At 54.6% G+C, this 16,884-nt stretch overlaps 3 protein-coding genes across 3 annotated transcripts in view; 1 reads left to right on the forward strand and 2 right to left on the reverse strand.

Annotated features, from left to right (window-relative positions):
* LOC119095090 (annexin A4-like) overlaps window positions 1-3,935 on the reverse strand; it is a 5,360-nt gene extending 1,425 nt beyond the window's left edge. The window contains exons 1-4 of the mRNA XM_037217981.1: window positions 3,787-3,935; window positions 2,475-2,562; window positions 1,458-1,608; window positions 352-502 (exon numbers count right to left, since the gene is read on the reverse strand). Coding sequence (XP_037073876.1) covers window positions 352-502; window positions 1,458-1,608; window positions 2,475-2,562; window positions 3,787-3,789 — 393 coding nt within the window. The 5' untranslated portion in view covers window positions 3,790-3,935. The remainder of the gene's footprint in view (window positions 1-351; window positions 503-1,457; window positions 1,609-2,474; window positions 2,563-3,786) is intronic.
* Window positions 3,936-4,568: 633 nt separating this feature from the next.
* LOC119095091 (rRNA methyltransferase 2, mitochondrial) lies at window positions 4,569-7,616 on the forward strand. Its single transcript, XM_037217982.1, has 4 exons — window positions 4,569-4,609; window positions 5,568-5,743; window positions 6,392-6,531; window positions 7,132-7,616. The coding sequence occupies exons 2-4, from the start codon at window positions 5,577-5,579 to the stop codon at window positions 7,614-7,616; spliced, it is 792 nt and encodes a 263-aa protein (XP_037073877.1). The 5' UTR covers window positions 4,569-4,609; window positions 5,568-5,576.
* A 906-nt stretch (window positions 7,617-8,522) lies between these two features.
* On the reverse strand, window positions 8,523-15,863 carry LOC119095397 (heparanase). Its single transcript, XM_037218245.1, has 8 exons — window positions 15,576-15,863; window positions 14,552-14,715; window positions 13,990-14,163; window positions 13,039-13,276; window positions 12,415-12,715; window positions 11,891-12,011; window positions 9,595-9,718; window positions 8,523-9,118 (listed from the first exon to the last, which is right to left on the reverse strand). Exons 1-8 carry the CDS (start codon window positions 15,767-15,769, stop codon window positions 8,953-8,955), a joined length of 1,482 nt encoding a protein of 493 aa, XP_037074140.1. The 5' UTR covers window positions 15,770-15,863; the 3' UTR covers window positions 8,523-8,952.
* Between the last annotated feature and the right edge of the window lie 1,021 nt (window positions 15,864-16,884).

Raw genomic sequence — 16,884 nt, forward strand, 5'->3', positions numbered from 1 at the left:
GCAGAACTAGCGAGGTGCAAGCAGGGACAAAAGCAAGCTCGTGTGAGCTGTTGCACATCACCCCCTACTTCGAACCTACTCTGCCAAAACAAGCCCAGAGTGTCAATGCATCTTAAGGACAATAGCACCCGCTGGCAATTCTGGTTACTATACACATGGTCCCGCATGACAACACCGCAAACATGGCACATGATCACACAAGTGCTCCGGCACTGAAACGCACACGCAATAAGTTTGATCAACACTAACAGTACTTGTGCACGCTCCTGTGGCCCTGTGCTTACGCCATGGTACTCCATGCACGCCTGTACTCCCTCCGCGTACCCACGGTACTCTGGCACGCCTGCTCACGTTTGTGGTACTCTCCATGCTGATGTGCCTGATCTCAGCGTTGCTGCGCGAGCAGAGGATCTCCACCAGGACACCCTCCTTGGTGCCCGGCCGGTCCATGGCGCGGTGCAGCTCCTCGGCCAGCAGCGTCGTCAGCGGGCGCACCATGTACCTGTCGTCAGGGCACTCGGCTGTCAGCTCCGAGCGCCCGGCGTACATCAAGTCACGTAACAATGGATCATTACGACCTGGAACACAGGCCAGGTCACTGGAGCACCATGCACATGAGCACACGGCTGGTCACTGGGTCATCAATCTGTACAGAATACAGGTCAGCTGAGCGCGCCGCACACCTGGGAGCCCTGTCCGCAGCCTTGTGAGGTCGTAACAGATGGGAAGCACCTGACACAGGACATCATGCACATGCCATCAGCCGTCATCCGCGAAGCCAAAAAACGATCACAGTCGCACTTACAGCTCATGCACGAACTGACCTACTTTCAGCACATTTCTACATCGCACACCAGCTTCCCCTGAAGCCGTCGATCGATAAGCCAGAACACACTACACGGATTTTACCGACGCATTGCACGACTTGGGGAGCGGGAACGTACTTCGAGTTTACGTACTGAACACACCCCGAACACCTGGGGGGATATCCACGGCCCACACCCCTGCTGCACCTCTCCGCATCTACCCGGCGCCGACCGCTCCCCCACTGGCACACCCGTCCGGCGTTGACCCCTTCCTTACCGGCACACCCACCCGGCGCCCACCGCTCCCTCACCCGCACACCCACCCGGCCGACCCCTCCCTACCACACACCCGCCCGGCGCCGACCCCTTCCTTACCGGTACACCCACCCGGCGCCGACCCCCTTCCTCGCACACCCACCCGGCGCCGACCCTTCCTTACCGGTACACCCACCCGGCGCCGACCCCTTCCTTACGGCACACCCACCCGGCGCCAACCGCTCCCCACCGACACACCCGCCGGTGCCGACCGCTCCCTCACCGACACACCCCCCGGTGCCGACCCCTCCCTCACCGACACCACCCCCACCCGGTGCCGACCGCTCCCTCACCGCTACAACCATCCGGCACACCCCCGGCGCTGACCCCTCCCACCGGCACACCCGCTCAAAGTCACCATGAAGCTCCGACTTGAAGGCCTCCTCCAGGTCCTTCTCGTAGGCGACCTTGTACTTGGCGGCGATCTCGGCCCGCTGCAGGCTGCTCCGGTGGGTCAGTACGTCGATGATCCGGTCCTCGTCCGTCCCTGCGGCGGAGGAGGGCACGCTGAGCGAGGCACGCTGAGTCGATGGCTGCTCGTGAATCACGCATGGGTGTTGGATTCCCCAAACGGATAGCCAGGGACCCCGTGGTGATGTTTCGTCCTCCAGACAAATCATGCAACAAAGCTTGAGGCATTGCAAAGTATAGGGATGATCAACACAATGCTGACAACTTTGGTACATTCAAGCCAAATGATCATCAGGCTCGGGAAGCCAACACGTTTAATGAATCTACAGTGACCAACTGCAACTAGATGCTGACACAGTGATGCATTTCCTTCGATACGGAAAACACTGCCACAACGTGACATCGTAGCACTGTAACTTAGATAGCAAACGGAATAGGGTCGTAAAATAGTGGTGAAATGGCATCCACAAAACCGCATTCCCACAGCATTGTGTACAGTTGCACATTTCTCCAGTCGAACGTAACCAGGTTTGCAAACGTTTCAACTTCATGCACGCCGGTACTAGCTTTCGGTTCACACTTTCTGGCAGTTTCGAGACGATTTCTGCAGTTCTCGAGACATTTTCTCACACAGCACGTCAGCGTTCCTCACAAATTGCACGAGACAGAGACGTGACGTCATGGCGGTGTAATTACATCAAGTGACAGTGAGATGACGTCACAAGATAGTGGTGACGTCACGTGAACATGAATTCATGTGACAGTAGCGTTACGTCACGTGGCGGTGGCGTAACGCCCCAGACAGAAGCGGGGCATCGCGCAATAAGGACGTGACACTGCATGCCAATAGTATGTCATCATGTGACACTGCCATGACACCCACCACACGGTGACATGCCCACGTGACAGTGGTGTGACGTCACGGCACAGCTGGTGGCTTACCGAGGCCCTTCATGGCATCGCGCAGGTTCAGCGCGTCGGCTGTGGCGTCGAACCCGGTAGCAGCCACTAAAGTAGGCTTCAGCGTCTCCTGGAAGATCAGAGGGAGTCAGAGTAAGCGAAGTGGCTCCTGCGAGATCACGGGGAGTTGGCGTGGGGTGTAGTGGTTCCTTGTGGGGGGTCAGAGGAGGAAAGGATTATCTACATGTTTGTTGATTGATATCATCTGTATCTAATCCTTGCATTCAGGGATATTCCTGCTGCCCAAAGTCAGACATTGTAGTTTATTATTGGCCATTTTGTGTGCTTTACATCATTCATGTCGTCTTCTCAAGCTGAATTTGGTTATCTATGCCATAGATTAAAATCTTCCAAAACTTTTAGCATTTTTTTGGCAAAGGTTGTGATGTTTTCAAAAATGGTTTAAATGAACACTTCAGCTGGAGAAGATGAATCAAGGACTTCTTTAAAAAATGCAAAATGGCCAAAAATGAACATAAGGGGTTTCACCTTTTGATGGCAGACTTCTGGTAACCTTTGATCTGAATCGAGGCCGCCACATGTTGAAAAGGATAGGTTTTTAACTGAGGAGCATCATATGGTAAAGGTTTGGTAGTGTTTGGTCTCCTGGCTCAGCACATATGACACAAAATTATCTCAGAGGTTTTGGTTATTTTTGGTGACCATGGGCCTGACCAAGTGCCACCATGTTCTAGAAAGAGTAGGTTGTTGACCAGGGCTGCATTTTAGGATACTGTTTTGCGTGGGCCGGTCTCACATGCTTGGAACACCTTTGGTCAGTCATTTAGTCCCTAGCTCTGCCCCAGTTGGCAGAATTGGGACATATGGAGTCTGGGTGATCGTGTTTGGTCGCCTTAGACATTAAATCCCGGCATGAAACTTCTACCAGAGACCATGAGGATCAGGAAATGGTGCCAACTTGTCTGGACATGCGAGAAACTGTCGAAGGTCCCCCTCGGGCGACGCCCTGGAGCCGCCTTTCCGCGTGCCGGCACGGCACCAGACCAGAACCAGGAAACCAGGAAAGCAGGAGATTGCCTGGCGAACTGCTCGGCAAGCCCGCAATGAGGGGAGGCGAAACAACATCACTACTCCCTTACAACCTGCTCTGCACGTAGGGACTCCCACCTCGCGACCAATCCACAGAGAAGACACCAAGACGGCCCAAGCATCGTAAGACCCTGTGACAAAACGAGATCAGCAGCAATCACCCCAGCGCGCCGCCCTGTCGAACTGATGGGCCAGCACGCAATGAGGGCCACGTTCAGCAGACACCGACACTCAGCCCCCCTACCATGTTAGAAGCGGCTGTGGCTGGAGCGCACGTCCCGGTAGCTTTGTCACTCGTACGAGCCGCCGGATGCCTTGGAGCCGCGCCCACCTCCGTTGATCTCCACCACCGAGGCACGTCACGGTCGAACTCCAGCGCGAGCCGACGGAGTGCCGGCAAGTCGGAGCTACATCTGCACTGAATGCTGCCGCCGGCGCGGCACGGGCGTAAACCAGGAGGGCCGGGAGGGGTTGGTCTCGAGGTGAACAGTGCGTCTAGAAGCATTTTGGGGCGAGTCTCAGTTTTGACATAACCGATATCGCTGGTGTTTTAAATATTACATAATTCAGGGCTTCTGGCCATCATTTAGCAACTGGCCGAGTTTACTTGTACGCTGACGGGTACCGTTTCCCCCTGAATGGAGCAAAACTTGATGCCTTATTCATAATTTTCAGGTGGATGTCGAGCCTTGAGAGATGCAGCTGAATCGGGATTACCGTGTTTCTTAATTCTGGGCACCTAACATCCAATTAAATTCTCCTTTGCAAAGAATCGAAAGGAGAGAGATAAGGACTAGCAGCCTTCAGCCTGATTGGTTTTGCTTTTGCCCAATGAAAGCATTGTGAGTCAAGATCGAGCAATAGCGGCCGCGTTCTTGTTCGGGGGAAAAATTAGTAGCATTGAGTCATGTCATGTCGCTGTCGATGTCGCATGTCGAGAACATGTCATTTTCGCTTTATCTGTTCAAGGATGTGTTTACAAATATGGCGCTCCTGTTTCAGCTACTAACGCACTTATTTTCGAAATATCTATGGTTACCACGTAGTTTTATATCAGTGGCGTAAGGGTAGGTCACAAATGTTTATATCAGTTTGCTCTGCAGATGCATTTAAATGTAATGGATGCATAACTTATGAAACTGGATCACTCTGAAATAAAACCCATGAAGTTGCGGGGCCTATACCAATGTGGCCCAGTGCAGCGGTGCCAGGGTCCAGCGATTCGTATACAGGGTCTGACTCAAGCTGAGCTGCCCACCATTGCCACAGCGAATAGGAAGGGCCAAAATTTTCATAGTTTTTTATTGTATTTTTTTCTTACCTGCATCTGACTGTGCTGGTGGCAAGCACCACCCCAATTGTGCCCACGCGTTAAATACATAAGCACAACAGAACATGAGCAGGAAGGGTGCTTTCAGGATGCATTTACTTGAGCGGATGCTTCCAACGGGCCTGGAAGACATAGATACAGCACCCACTTTGCCCTGTGCCACATATCTGAAGTGTCAACTTTTCTGGTGATCCCATGTATGCTTAATGTCTGTGTCATCCTTAATGTGCTTATGGGTACTTCCGGATATACTCACCAGGAACAGCACGGGAATAGTATTGTAAACAATTTGGAAGTGATCATCTAGTATGATTTTTTGATTAATGCAGAGAAGAATCCCTGGTACTCACTAGTTAAGGTGGTATGACAAATTTAGATAACAGGAATAAGCATAATGTAAAAATTTAGTTATAATCAACCAAATAATTCAGTTTACTATGTTTTCTTTCATTGTAACCACCATTCTCATTCATTTTCTGGAGCTACGGATCCCCATCGGATCGGATCATTCGCTCCGGTTCCCATCGGATCAGGTCGGGCACCTCAGCCCTTGGGGCTGGCTGATGGATTGGCTTATGGATGCCGTCACGATCTGCAGCAAGCCTTTGTAGCATGCCACTGCTGTCATGAAAATTTGAAATTTGACAACTTGTTTCAAAAAGCATGATTCAAAGCACGTGTGTGCCTCTTTACAGGACGGATGCATGATGGGCTCAGTGTTTTACTGTCGCTGCCGAACATTTTCGTCGTCAGCGGCCGTTCTGAAGAGGATTCCAAATGATCTTAAAGGCAGAGGCAAAAGTTCACAGGAATGGCTCATTCGACAAATGAACGACCCATATGTGAAAAAGGCCAAGCTGGAGAACTACAGGTACTGTTTCATCTCCCTATCTGGTGTTTCCCATTTATGTATGCCACGCACAGGTATCCTCCATTTGTCGGGTATGAGTCTTACATGTCCCTTCATCGTGTATTAACTTGTGTGATGTTTGGTGCTGTCTACAAGCTGCTGCTGCTGGCTTTCATTTCATCTCACATTGCCCATGATGTCATCTATAAGCTGCTGCTAATGACTTGCATTTCATCCCACATCGCCCACTAATGTGCATCTCAGCTACAGTGCCTTGGATTGGCTGTAGATGGACGCAGGTGTTCATCATGTGTGTCAGTTAATTGTCCTCCATGTCTTTGCTTTTCTCCATCTTTCCAGCCTTAACATCCAGCCATGTTTTGGTTCAGAGCAGGCTCTGACATGACCACACACTCTGGTCAACCAATAGTCACTCCACTCACACAACATGTACAGCCAAGCAGCGTCTGTCACTGAGGTACACTGGACTCAGGCGCCCGTTATCTTCTTGTGTAGCATGCCCCCGGCTGATTACCTATCAGCCCATCATTGTTACCCGCCCCGTGACCTGCGACCTCCGCCCCTTCCAGTCTTTGTAGCGCGTGTAACCCGTGCCAGCGGCGGTAGTTCTCATCTGCTGACCTCTCGTGACCTGACCTGACCCGGCAGGGCCCGCTCGGCGTACAAGCTGCTGGAGATTGCCGGCCGCGTGGAGCTGATGAGGCCCGGAGGCGTGGTGGTGGAGTGCGGCGCCGCGCCCGGCGCCTGGTCCCAGGTGGCGCTGCGGGCGGTGAACGCCGACGGACGCGGTGAGGCTCATCCGCCGACGGTGACGGCCGCCGCCGCGTCACCGGTCTTCGGCTTTGCGCTTGTGCGAAATGAGTGGACGGTTGGCGGCACAAGTCACGGCAGTTGTCAGTTTGTTCTGTCATTTTTGGGCGAACATCAGGCTGGTGGCTGTTCATCGACTTCCACCTCCATTGACCTGCCTCGGCCTGTCGCATGCTTTTGTAACGGTTGGTAAATGGCCGATGTTGCTGCATGTTTTTTGTGACGGTTGGTAAGGGGCCGGTTTTGCCGGCGATGGCGTTGGAAAGCGGCTTCTGCTCCACCGCCGGTAGTCAGAGGAAACCGACCTGATCGCGTGGCATGACTGAAGTGATTTACTCGGTGATTGCCTTGCCCCAATCCTTCCCCAATCCTGGCTGGCTGTCAAAAATTTTATAGCGTTCCGCGTTCTCCGATCTCTTTCTGAACAGACTTGCTAAAAAGAAGCTTGCTTATATGATACGTCCCCATCTCAAATGGAATGTATTTTGCAGCCCGTCGTTCTGTCGTGCCCTGGTGTCCTCTGAGCTACCTCTCTCCGCGTTTTCAAAGCCTGACCCACGGCGCCGTCCCGTTCTCAGATGCGGATCGGCCGGTGGGCACCGTGGTGGGCGTGGACCTGCTCACCGTGCAGCCGCTCCCTCCAGCCATCCACCTCCAGGGCGACTTCACCGCCACCGAGACGCAGCGCCGCTTGCTGGCGCTCCTCCCCGCCCCGCCGACGCTCGTGCTCAGCGACATGGCGCCGCGCGCCAGCGGCGTGCGCCAGCTCGACCACGACCGCATCCTGGCGCTCGGCTACGCGGTGGCGCAGTTCGCGCTGCGTCAGCTGGCGCCGAACGGCGCGCTGCTGGTGAAGCTGTGGGCCGGCGGTGGCGAGCGGCGGCTCACCGACAGTTTGGCGCCGTTTTTTACGCGGGTGCGGACGCTGAAGCCGGCCGCCAGCCGCACGGACTCGGCCGAGGTGTACGTGGTGGCGGTCGGTTTCGTGGGCGCCACGCGGCGGAAGGGAGAGGGGCGCGGCACAGGGCGCGAGGAGGGGGCGGCAGGCGAGACGGGGGTATGACACCGGGCTGTGGGAGGGGCTGGGGGCGCGGCATGGGAAAACAGGGTGGGGAGCCGGAGAGGGGGGGGGGCAGCGCGACGGGGGCGGACAGGTTTGAAGGGAGGCACGATGTGTGTGTGAGAGATGCGAGCCTCGTTTTAACGGCCTCGGCATCTCACCCGCTTGTGATGAGCTGATGCCGTGACAGTGCCGTCGACCGGCGCCTGTGCGGTCCGCATTACACACCGCTTACGCGATGCCTCGCTCCCGGTCCCGGATGCGTATTGGTCCGCTGATGGCGCGCTGCTGGCGATCCCAGTTCTGATATGAAGTTATGCTGTGCTCAAGCGTGTACTCCAGTGCAAGTGCAATCATGTCATCTTTACATAAAACTGTATTGGCGTATGCATGTTTTCAGGAGACGGTATTTGAGAATGAACAGCTCGGGTCTCACAGCGAGCAGTTATCAACAAGCAAGGCGGGATCGTTATCACGCATCTCCGCGCCGTCAGCGACTGGCCGGATTGTTCCCGTTAGCACACACACACACACACCTCCCCTCCCTCGCCTGGAGGCTGCTGGGCCTCAGCCAGGCTCCGACCTCCGTCCACGACCCGACGGGCAGTGACAGGAGCGAGGCACCCCCCTGGGAGCTCACATAGCCAGCGGTATCATAGAACGGCCTCAGCACCAGCCGGAGGTGCATCTGACAAAAACAGCGGCGTGTCGGCCGTGTTGGGAGCTCTGCTGCAGCGGCGATTGGTACGGATTGTGCGCGCGGGCAGAGGCAACACACCATCGGGACCTTGACGCCACGCCTTAACAGTGTCAAAGCTGGTGGATCTGCCGCCTCAGCGACTGCGACGCTGCTGCAGCGTTACTCACCAGGGCGGAGTGAACGGAATAGACGTCAGTTGGCGGCCGCGGCGACCGACGCGCGGGCCGCAGACCACGCGTGAAACGCTCGCGAGCACGACTGTTGTGCGGCTGAAGGAAACGCCTCTTGGTGAGACGCGCGCTGGTGAGACGGTCTCGCGAGACGTCGCGTCACTGCTCGGACTTCAACGTGGTCCCGTGCGCGTGGGTATTGTGATGACCGAGACCGTGGACCTGAACCTTGACGACGGATTCGCATAATCTTCCAACATCAGACTGGCCCTCAGTCTGCGATACTTCCATAAGATCCAGTCAAAGCTATACCTGAGGCTTCAGTCTAACCTCAGTTCAGAGTCAGTAGCCATTCGCCCTCCGCTGTTCGCTGTGAAACCCGCACTGCCAGATCCTCTGCTCCGCTCCCCACGGCTCCATGCCTTACCCCCAGCGGCCTCGGCGCCGTCGCTGCCGGCGGCCGCGCTCCTCAGACCTCCAGCAGGCAGGAGCGCGGCGCGGCCCGCCGGAACACTTGGAAGGCCATGCTGTAGGCGGGCAGCGTCAGTGACGTTGACGGCTCCAGCAGGGCGACGGGCATCGCCGGCAGCCGGTCCTGCTCCAGCTGCAGCAGCTGGCCGTTACACAGGATACCCCTGCGGCGGAGACGGCGCAGGTCGAGGCAGAGCCATAGCGGTGGTCGCAGATAAATGTAATTAGATTATAAATTTCAAAATATGGTAAATCGGGGGAACTGATGAGGTACGAAATCCAAGCGAGGGTGACAGAATGGTTACGTTGCAAGCACCGACGAAGGATAAATGGTGATTGGAGACAAAGTCTGAGGTTGTAACACAAATACTTTGCACCAGTGGTACCGGAAGCGTAGTAACTGACCATTCACGCTTGACACAACCTATAATGAGGTCATCCACTAACCGCAATGTTCGCAAAAATCGGGCTCAAACCCTGGCCATATATATATATATATATATATATATATATATATATATATATATATATATATATATATAAAGTTCTCGACATTTTCGGTGAGGTGTTTCTGCGCCCAGAAGTGGAGCCGAGACACGTGCCAAACAGCCAGGGGGCGTGTTCGCCAATCGGTCCTTACCTTGAGGTCAAGTTGCCGTTGGGGGGAGTCAGCATGTATTGGATGCCTCCCTCCTGCATGCTGCTGTCCAGGCGTACCTTCTCGGGCGCGTTACCCAGGTTCAAGGTAAAGCAAGACACGGAATCTGCGTCATATGCGGTCAGTTGTCACGGATAATTTCGCTCACCCTTTGAGATAAATACTCAGGACTAGTTCGCTGGCCTAGGCGAGCTAAGGGCATTAACGAACATTGCAAATGGATACCGACACTGAACGTTTCAGCACCTTGGGAATTAGCAGCGTAGGCAGGGGGCACAGGAGGCACATGCCCTCGCCCCCCCCCCCACCCCTCAGATTTTGATGGACTTGAGGGGCCTTTCGGAACGTACTATTAAGAGCCCGAGGAGCCCGAAAGGCCAGTCGAAGGTCTCATTCAGGGGTCCCAGCCCGCATTGCCGAACACTCCAATGCCAGCCAGAGGGCCCTGCGCGCTGATCAGGGGCCCGCTGAGTCGATAAGGGCCTATATTTCGGTCAAACACCACCAATTATGCGCAGTCGGTTCCGTGGCGGCATGGCCCTGTGGCCCCTTTCGCAACCAGGGACAAAGCCGGGGCCACGATTTACATTGTTCAGGGCCCCACAGCGCCTAGCAGGGGTCCTATGTTGTCGAGGAGCCCGAGTCGGCCAGAGGCATTGTTCGAGTAGGCTCTCAGGGCACGGAGGGCCGCCGGGCCCGACGATCAAAGGCCCAAAGGCATGGAGGGCTGATCGGAGTCTTATTCAGGGGCCCGAACTGCGGAGACGGACCATAAAATAACGGTCAGAGGGCCCTTTGCGCCGATCGGAGACCTCCTGAGCCGATATAGCCTATATGCCCGCCAGGCACCACCATACCACATAGTCGGCTCAGTATCGGTATGGGCCTGAGGACCCACTTGCCAAGCTGCAAAGCTGGGCCAGTGTTTTACACTGATCTGGGGCCCTGTACAGCCCCAGCAGCCGAGTGTGTCATAGAGCCACAATGGCACGTCGCAATCTTGGAAAGCGAGGATAGCGATGGCTTGGGTCACAGTTTTCGTAAAACCGAACGGCGTTGGCCACTGCAAGTAACGCCAGGGGGCGGGTGGCGAGTGCGCAACGACGACCATTGTAACATACTGTTGGTGAATGTTTTTGAAGATTAATTCGTACTGCTCAAAAATTACACTGGGCGAATTTTTTTTGACAGCTTTGAAGTTGTCCTCCTGACAGATTAACAGTTACAGGAACACGGAGAATAAAGATTTTACCTTTTCTCTACCAGTTCCACCGCCAGATTCCCGCACCACTTCGCGGTGCTGTAAAGACCAGTACGTCATTGTCATAAATCTAAAACCGCACAGGTGAAATATGCGCCAAGAATATCCCTCAGTGTATGATGTGGTGTCCAAAAGTTTTCAAAAGTACTTCTTTCAAGGGCATCACCATTTTCGTTCACCTGTTGGGCACAGGCTAATGTTAGCCGCGGGACCAACGTTGTGCGGCCCTAGGAGACTGCAACGCCTGGCGTAGCTTTTTGTTTCAAGATATGCGAGCGCGCATGCTCAAAACTACGTTATATAATTCGTACCACTGGTCAGTTCTGACTGAATGATGAATATATGCGGACAAACATAGCCAAACCACGTTAACACAAATTACTTTAAAACAAATTAACAAATTAACGTTAACAAACCACGTTAACACAAATTGTGAGTCAATTTTGGTCTTTAAACTACATTCGTGGAAACCCTACTATCTCTGTACAAGCCGTACAATAATTTTGACAAGTTTCTGAGTTCAGTCGGTTTGAAAAGAGTTCACTAGACCATTGTAAAATGAAGGGATCCGGAGGCAAAAATGGTCTCATGGTGACGTCTGGCCTCATATATTCCAGTTATGGAAGGTAAAAATATACACACGTTTGTACACACACATATATATATATATATATATATATATATATATATATATATATAAATGCAATAAAAGCATGTCCTCAATAACAACTGGGCCATATCCGGCGACTTTTTTAGGAGGGGGCCTTTTACTACCAGGCGCTACTTTGTTAACCCTGTGCCCCCTTCACCAAGGCTTTGGCTGCGCCCCTTTTGAGGCTACATGTAATGGGGCAGGTGGTCTGCTTCTTAACGTATTCGATGTGCTGTTGGTGAAAATAAATCGTTTGTGGGACCATGGGAGTATTGAGACATTTTGTCACGTTCTCCAGTCAAGCGGAGATTTGCGGCACAAGTTCGGACCGGGTCGGTGTACCGCGGTACCGCAGTACAGCGTACCGTGAGGCAGGTACCGGTGTCCGCAGTGGCAGTACATCCGCACCGTCTCGGGTCCCGACACTCGGACTTTGAGCACCCGTGGCCCCATCACCAGCTTGTACAGGTACGACAGCCAGTAATCCTGCAACGACGGTAAGGTGTCGCCAGGGATCTGCGGGACAGTCTCGTCTCTTGAGGACCAGAGCCGCTGTGAATTTTGGCGACCGAACGCGCTGAACGGATTACTGATTTCGCGATGTTCCCACGGATACAGATTGTGATATGGGTTTTACAATTTACGCTGCTTATACGGTCACCACTTCAATTGTCCTGTTTATTGAAATTCCTAGTTGTCGCGACTAGCGGAATTTTCCTAGTTGAATACTACCGGACAACCCCATCCCCTCCGCCGACGTGCGAGATCCGCCCCCCCCCCCCCCCGTGGCGAGCTCTTCCACCACACCGAGAGCGTTGATAGCCAGCCTCGTTACACCAGCTCCAATCGGTCCTCTCCCCCGACCCCTCATCTCCTTACTCCAGCGTACCGGGTTGGGCCTCATCTCGGCGTTAAGCAGGCCGTAGTGTCCGCCGTAGAGCGCCTGGCGCACCACCAGCTGGACGCCCTGCCGCGCCGCCACCCCCAGCTTGTCCAGCCAGAGGAAGCCGGCCAGGTAGGCGTCACTCAGCCCGGGCGCGCCGCCGCCCCAGGCGCTGCCCGTCTCCGACAGCCAGATGGCAGCACCAGCGGCCACGCGGCGCACGGCCGCGATTTGGCGCTGCAGCACCGCTAGGTGGCGCAGGTCGGTGAAGTCGGCGACGGTGGCGGTGCGGCCGTCGAAGTAGTATCTGGGGAGGCGGGGGAAGAGGCGCGACTTTGCAGGGGACGTGGCTGGAAATAGCGCGACGGGGTTTGGGCTGTCGATCGGCCGTTTAGCTGATATGCCCATTGGCAAATGTCCGGATCAGACGCGAATACGATAACCGTGTTCGCTGCCAAGGTCATCAAGCTTTTTTTCGCAAATCCAAAGCAATCATAAACCTTGAATGGAATAAAGGATTGTATGACGCGACATCATTAAGCACCGTATTATCTGTTATCTGTCTTTGATCCGTTTGAAGACGTTTTGTATTTGCAGCTCTCCGCCAACGCGCGTTGCTCTCAGACTCACTGGTGAAAGGTCACGGCGTTTAGCGCCGCTCCGGCGGTGGGCAGGAACCCCTGCAGGTACAGCTGGGCGGGCATGTCGACCGGCTGCTGCTCCAGCTGACCCTTGACCTTGGGTCGGTTCACGTCTGGTCCCACCAGCTGGGCGGCGGGTCCCAACAGCTGACGCAGCCGTAGGAAGTCAGCAGCCAGCGTCTCCGGCGCCACGGAGTAGTTGAACTTGTGCTGGTAGCTGTTGGGCTCTGGGGAAGATCGGATTCGTCAGAGCGGCCGCTGTGAGATCGCGGTTTGTCTGGCGTCGGGTCGTGCAGATGCGGCCAAGGCCGGTCCTGAGAACTTACGTTGACGCAATTTAACACCTTATTGGAGCCAACGTGATAGGTTAAAGCGATTTTTCAAGATAAACAACGCAAAACTCGTAATTTCATACCAGCTACCCGGATGATACATGGAGCCATCTTTAGAGGTCTTGCTACAAATTACGGGTTTTGGGGGCATCTATTGCAGTAGGTCATGCAGCGCCATGGCCTTTTTCCCAGGTCCTATTATTTGCCCATCGTCCTTATTCAGCGCTTCATCAAAAGTGCCCTGCACCCCCGCCTCAGCGCCGGCTTGCTGCAGCCGTCAGCTACAAGTTCACCCCACTGCCACCCTGGCTGACCGAGCGCTAGCACGATCCCGACGTCGGGCACTGCGCGCGGTGAGACCCATAGTGTTACCCTCCATAGCTCCGAAACGGCCGATCGCTGCCGAACACGCTCTGACTAAGGCACACCAAGATTCTACCCAATCCAGGCCTCTCGCTGACTTCCCCCAACGGCGGCGGGCGCGCAACGCAAGCGTCCCGGCCGGCCGAAGCAGCTGAGCTCGCGGACCCGCCGCACGAGCCGCGGCGGCCTCCCGACTCGAGGATGGTTCGCTGGTGCTCGCTCGCGCGGCGTCCCCCATCCCTCACCGTTGCCCAGCTGCCAGACGACGCTCAGTCCCTCCTCCGCCAGCGTGCTGACCACCTTCCCGGCGTTGGTGCCGTTCCAGCGACCGTCCGGGTCCCGCAGCAGTGCGTTCAGGTCAAACAGCAGAGTCAGGTTCAGGCTGCTGACGAACTCGCTGAGTTGAGACCACGACTCAGCTGTGTGGGGTGGGGGTCTCATTGGATCTGAAGCGTTTACACGCACACTCACGCACTGCGCAGCGGAAGCCAGCAGAAGCTGTGGGTTTGTAGGATCAGTGGTGGCTAATTATGACATTTTAGTGTTAATTTACATTTATCATGTCTAATTAGTGTCCTATTTCATTATATTTTTACACATACATGGCAAGCACATCCAGTTCAATTCACTTGAGTAATCGTATGCAATTGCAAATTAATGCAGCTCTCGGCATAATGCCGTACATGCGGCCAAATCTCACCGTAAATGCGCGATATATGAACTATTTCTTTTTCAATGTGTTCTACGTTATCTCAACATCACCCGCGGTATCACGTCGATGACCCCAAGATTACATGATGCACGGACCGGTGAGCTGAAACGGTGTGGTCTCCTTCTGGAACGGCGCGCACTTGGCGGTGCCCCTGAAGAGGCTGACGTCCTGCTGAAAGATCAAGCAGTCCGCCTGGGTTCCTCCGAAGCGGAGGACGGCCGGGAGGAGTCCTCGGACGAGGGACTTCAGTCTCTCGGAGCTGGAAATAAGGTACAGAAATGTCACGGCCCGGTCTCAAAGGGCAACAACCGAGATTGAGCTAACGCACCGTACTTCGTGCCGCGTTAAGCTGTTAATGTCGTTCAGATTCGCTTCATAGCATGAAGTTATTTTGAAGCGTAACGACAAGTTGAGAAACTTGGTGTCACTTGCACATCCATCAACCAGTACGTTCACGCTGCCGACAATCTAGGCCATTCGTGGGTGTGCGCGGGCGCCTCGTGTGCTGATCAATGATAACTTAGCGTGCCCGGTGGTAAAAACCAGATTTAATCGTCCTATGTCTATATTGCATAGGACTCTTAGAATTTGCACGCACCAGGGGCCACTAGTGCCCATCTGGGTCGCAGTGTATGCTTCTACGCATTATGCGTCGTCAAGCTTCAATTATGCTTCTATACGCGGATACACGCTAGGTAGACACTTTTAATCCACAAATACTTTTAAAATCGGGTTAGAATGTCCTGGATCAGGACACTACGGTCACCAAGCTTATGTTCAATAAACCAGCAATGTATGCTGTAACAACGGTTTTGCTGTAAGACGGTTACGCTACGGCGTTTTAGACGGGCGCGATGCGTTCTCTAGACCCCACAAGCATATGGCGTCGCGTCCGCCTGCAGTTCTCACAAGAGGTTCTCACACCTGCCGTTCTCACAAGAGGTTCTCATACCTGCCGTTCTCACAAGAGATTCTCACACCTGCCGTTCTCACGAGAGGTTTTCACACCTGCGGTTCTCACAAAAGATTCTCACACCTGCCGTTCTCACAAGAGGTTCTCACATCTGCGGTTCTCACAAGAGGTTCTCACACTTGCCGTTCTCACAAGGCCACCCTCACCTTAGGTCCAGGTGCTCCCAGTCCTTCTTGGCAATGCCATCGTCGATGGCAAAACTGAGGAAGTCGTCGCGCACGATGTTTGCCAGCTTGCGATGCAGACGGACCTTGGACGTGCCCCCCGCGTGCTCGCGAGCACCGGCCACCGCCGGACAGAACCCAGCGGTTGCCACGACGACGAGCACACACATCCACATCTTCAGAGTTACGCTTGTTTGCGTGCACTATGTTTGCACTCGCGTGCGGACGCCAATAAGGATGCGTCACCCGCGAACTTCGCTCTCTTGGGATTTCGGTTTTGTGTCCGCACTCAGCGCGCACCGTCGCTACCGTGTCTCTACACACTACTATTTCTTGTGCGGGAGACCGGGCGTCGGCACCCTCCTCTGTTTGGATCTATATAAACAAGGTCGCCCTCCCAGGAGCGCGAGCGCTGCATATACAATGAAGGGGCGCTCATCGGAATTTGGCACACAATTATTATTTGTCCAGCAAAATAACAGCGTCATGAGGCAATGCGCGCAATTGTGTGGAAGCGGTGAGGAGTAATGTACAGGCGCAGAGGCGTGTAAGTGTGGAAGCGGTGAGGAGTAAATGGACAGGCGCAGAGGCGTGTAAGTGTGGAAGCGGTGAGGAGTAAATGGACAGGCGCAGAGGCGTCCGCAGCTGTCGGCACGTGACTCGGCGCGTCGGTACCCGCGCGTTGTGTTTGCACCAGGTTGCACCAGGTTGTGAGCGCTCATGGCGTTAGGTGGGTTGCATCATTCAATTCTGGTTAAAATGTGCATCATGACACCTCCACTGCTGCCAGCACGTACTGAGCAGCCCATGATTTACATTGCAGCACGTAGAGGGTTGCCGCTTGTGTTTATCCGTTGGCATTACAGCTTCGAAAATAACGGTAAAAAGCGTGCACAAACCACGCCAAAACAGGGCATAGCAGATTCTGTCCTGCTGGGAAAGCCGCCTGTAGCGCCCAGGCTTTCCAAACCGGGACGCTGCTCCAACCACGGCATGTGCAACTAGACGTTGGACCAGTTGACTCGCGCGCCACGCTGAAATCAACCAGCGCATCTCAAGCCCCCCACGCTTGGTTCTGCGGCTTGGTTCCGGCGTTAGTCCGAGAGAAACTCCAACGACTGTCTTATAGGCGTCCAGTGGTCCTCAACGCGTGGCAAGCTCGGGTTTTACAGGCGCCCAGTGGTCCTCAACGCGTGGCAAGCTCGGGTTTTACAAGCGCCCAGTGGTCCTCAACGCGTGGCAAGCTCGGGTTTTACAGGCGCCCAGTGGTCTGCAACGCGTGGCAAGCTCG

The sequence above is a fragment of the Pollicipes pollicipes genome, unplaced genomic scaffold (assembly GCF_011947565.3).
Source record: "Pollicipes pollicipes isolate AB1234 unplaced genomic scaffold, Ppol_2.1 Scaffold_4219;HRSCAF=4965_pilon_pilon_pilon, whole genome shotgun sequence".
In the NCBI taxonomy this organism is placed as follows: Eukaryota; Metazoa; Arthropoda; class Thecostraca; order Pollicipedomorpha; family Pollicipedidae; genus Pollicipes; species Pollicipes pollicipes.

Excerpts from the sequence above, each read along its gene's own strand:
- LOC119095091 (XM_037217982.1), top strand. The coding sequence starts at position 5,577 with ATGATGGGCTCAGTGTTTTACTGTCGCTGCCGAACATTTTCGTCGTCA. Across the intron at positions 5,744-6,391 it reads GCCAAGCTGGAGAACTACAG|GGCCCGCTCGGCGTACAAGC; the intron begins GTACTGTTTCAT and ends CTGACCCGGCAG. Across the intron at positions 6,532-7,131 it reads GGTGAACGCCGACGGACGCG|ATGCGGATCGGCCGGTGGGC; the intron begins GTGAGGCTCATC and ends TCCCGTTCTCAG.
- LOC119095397 (XM_037218245.1), bottom strand. The coding sequence starts at position 15,769 with ATGTGGATGTGTGTGCTCGTCGTCGTGGCAACCGCTGGGTTCTGTCCG. Across the intron at positions 12,716-13,038 it reads AACGCCGTGACCTTTCACCA|ATACTACTTCGACGGCCGCA; the intron begins GTGAGTCTGAGA and ends CCGCCTCCCCAG. Across the intron at positions 12,012-12,414 it reads CCGAGATGAGGCCCAACCCG|GATTACTGGCTGTCGTACCT; the intron begins GTACGCTGGAGT and ends CCGTCGTTGCAG.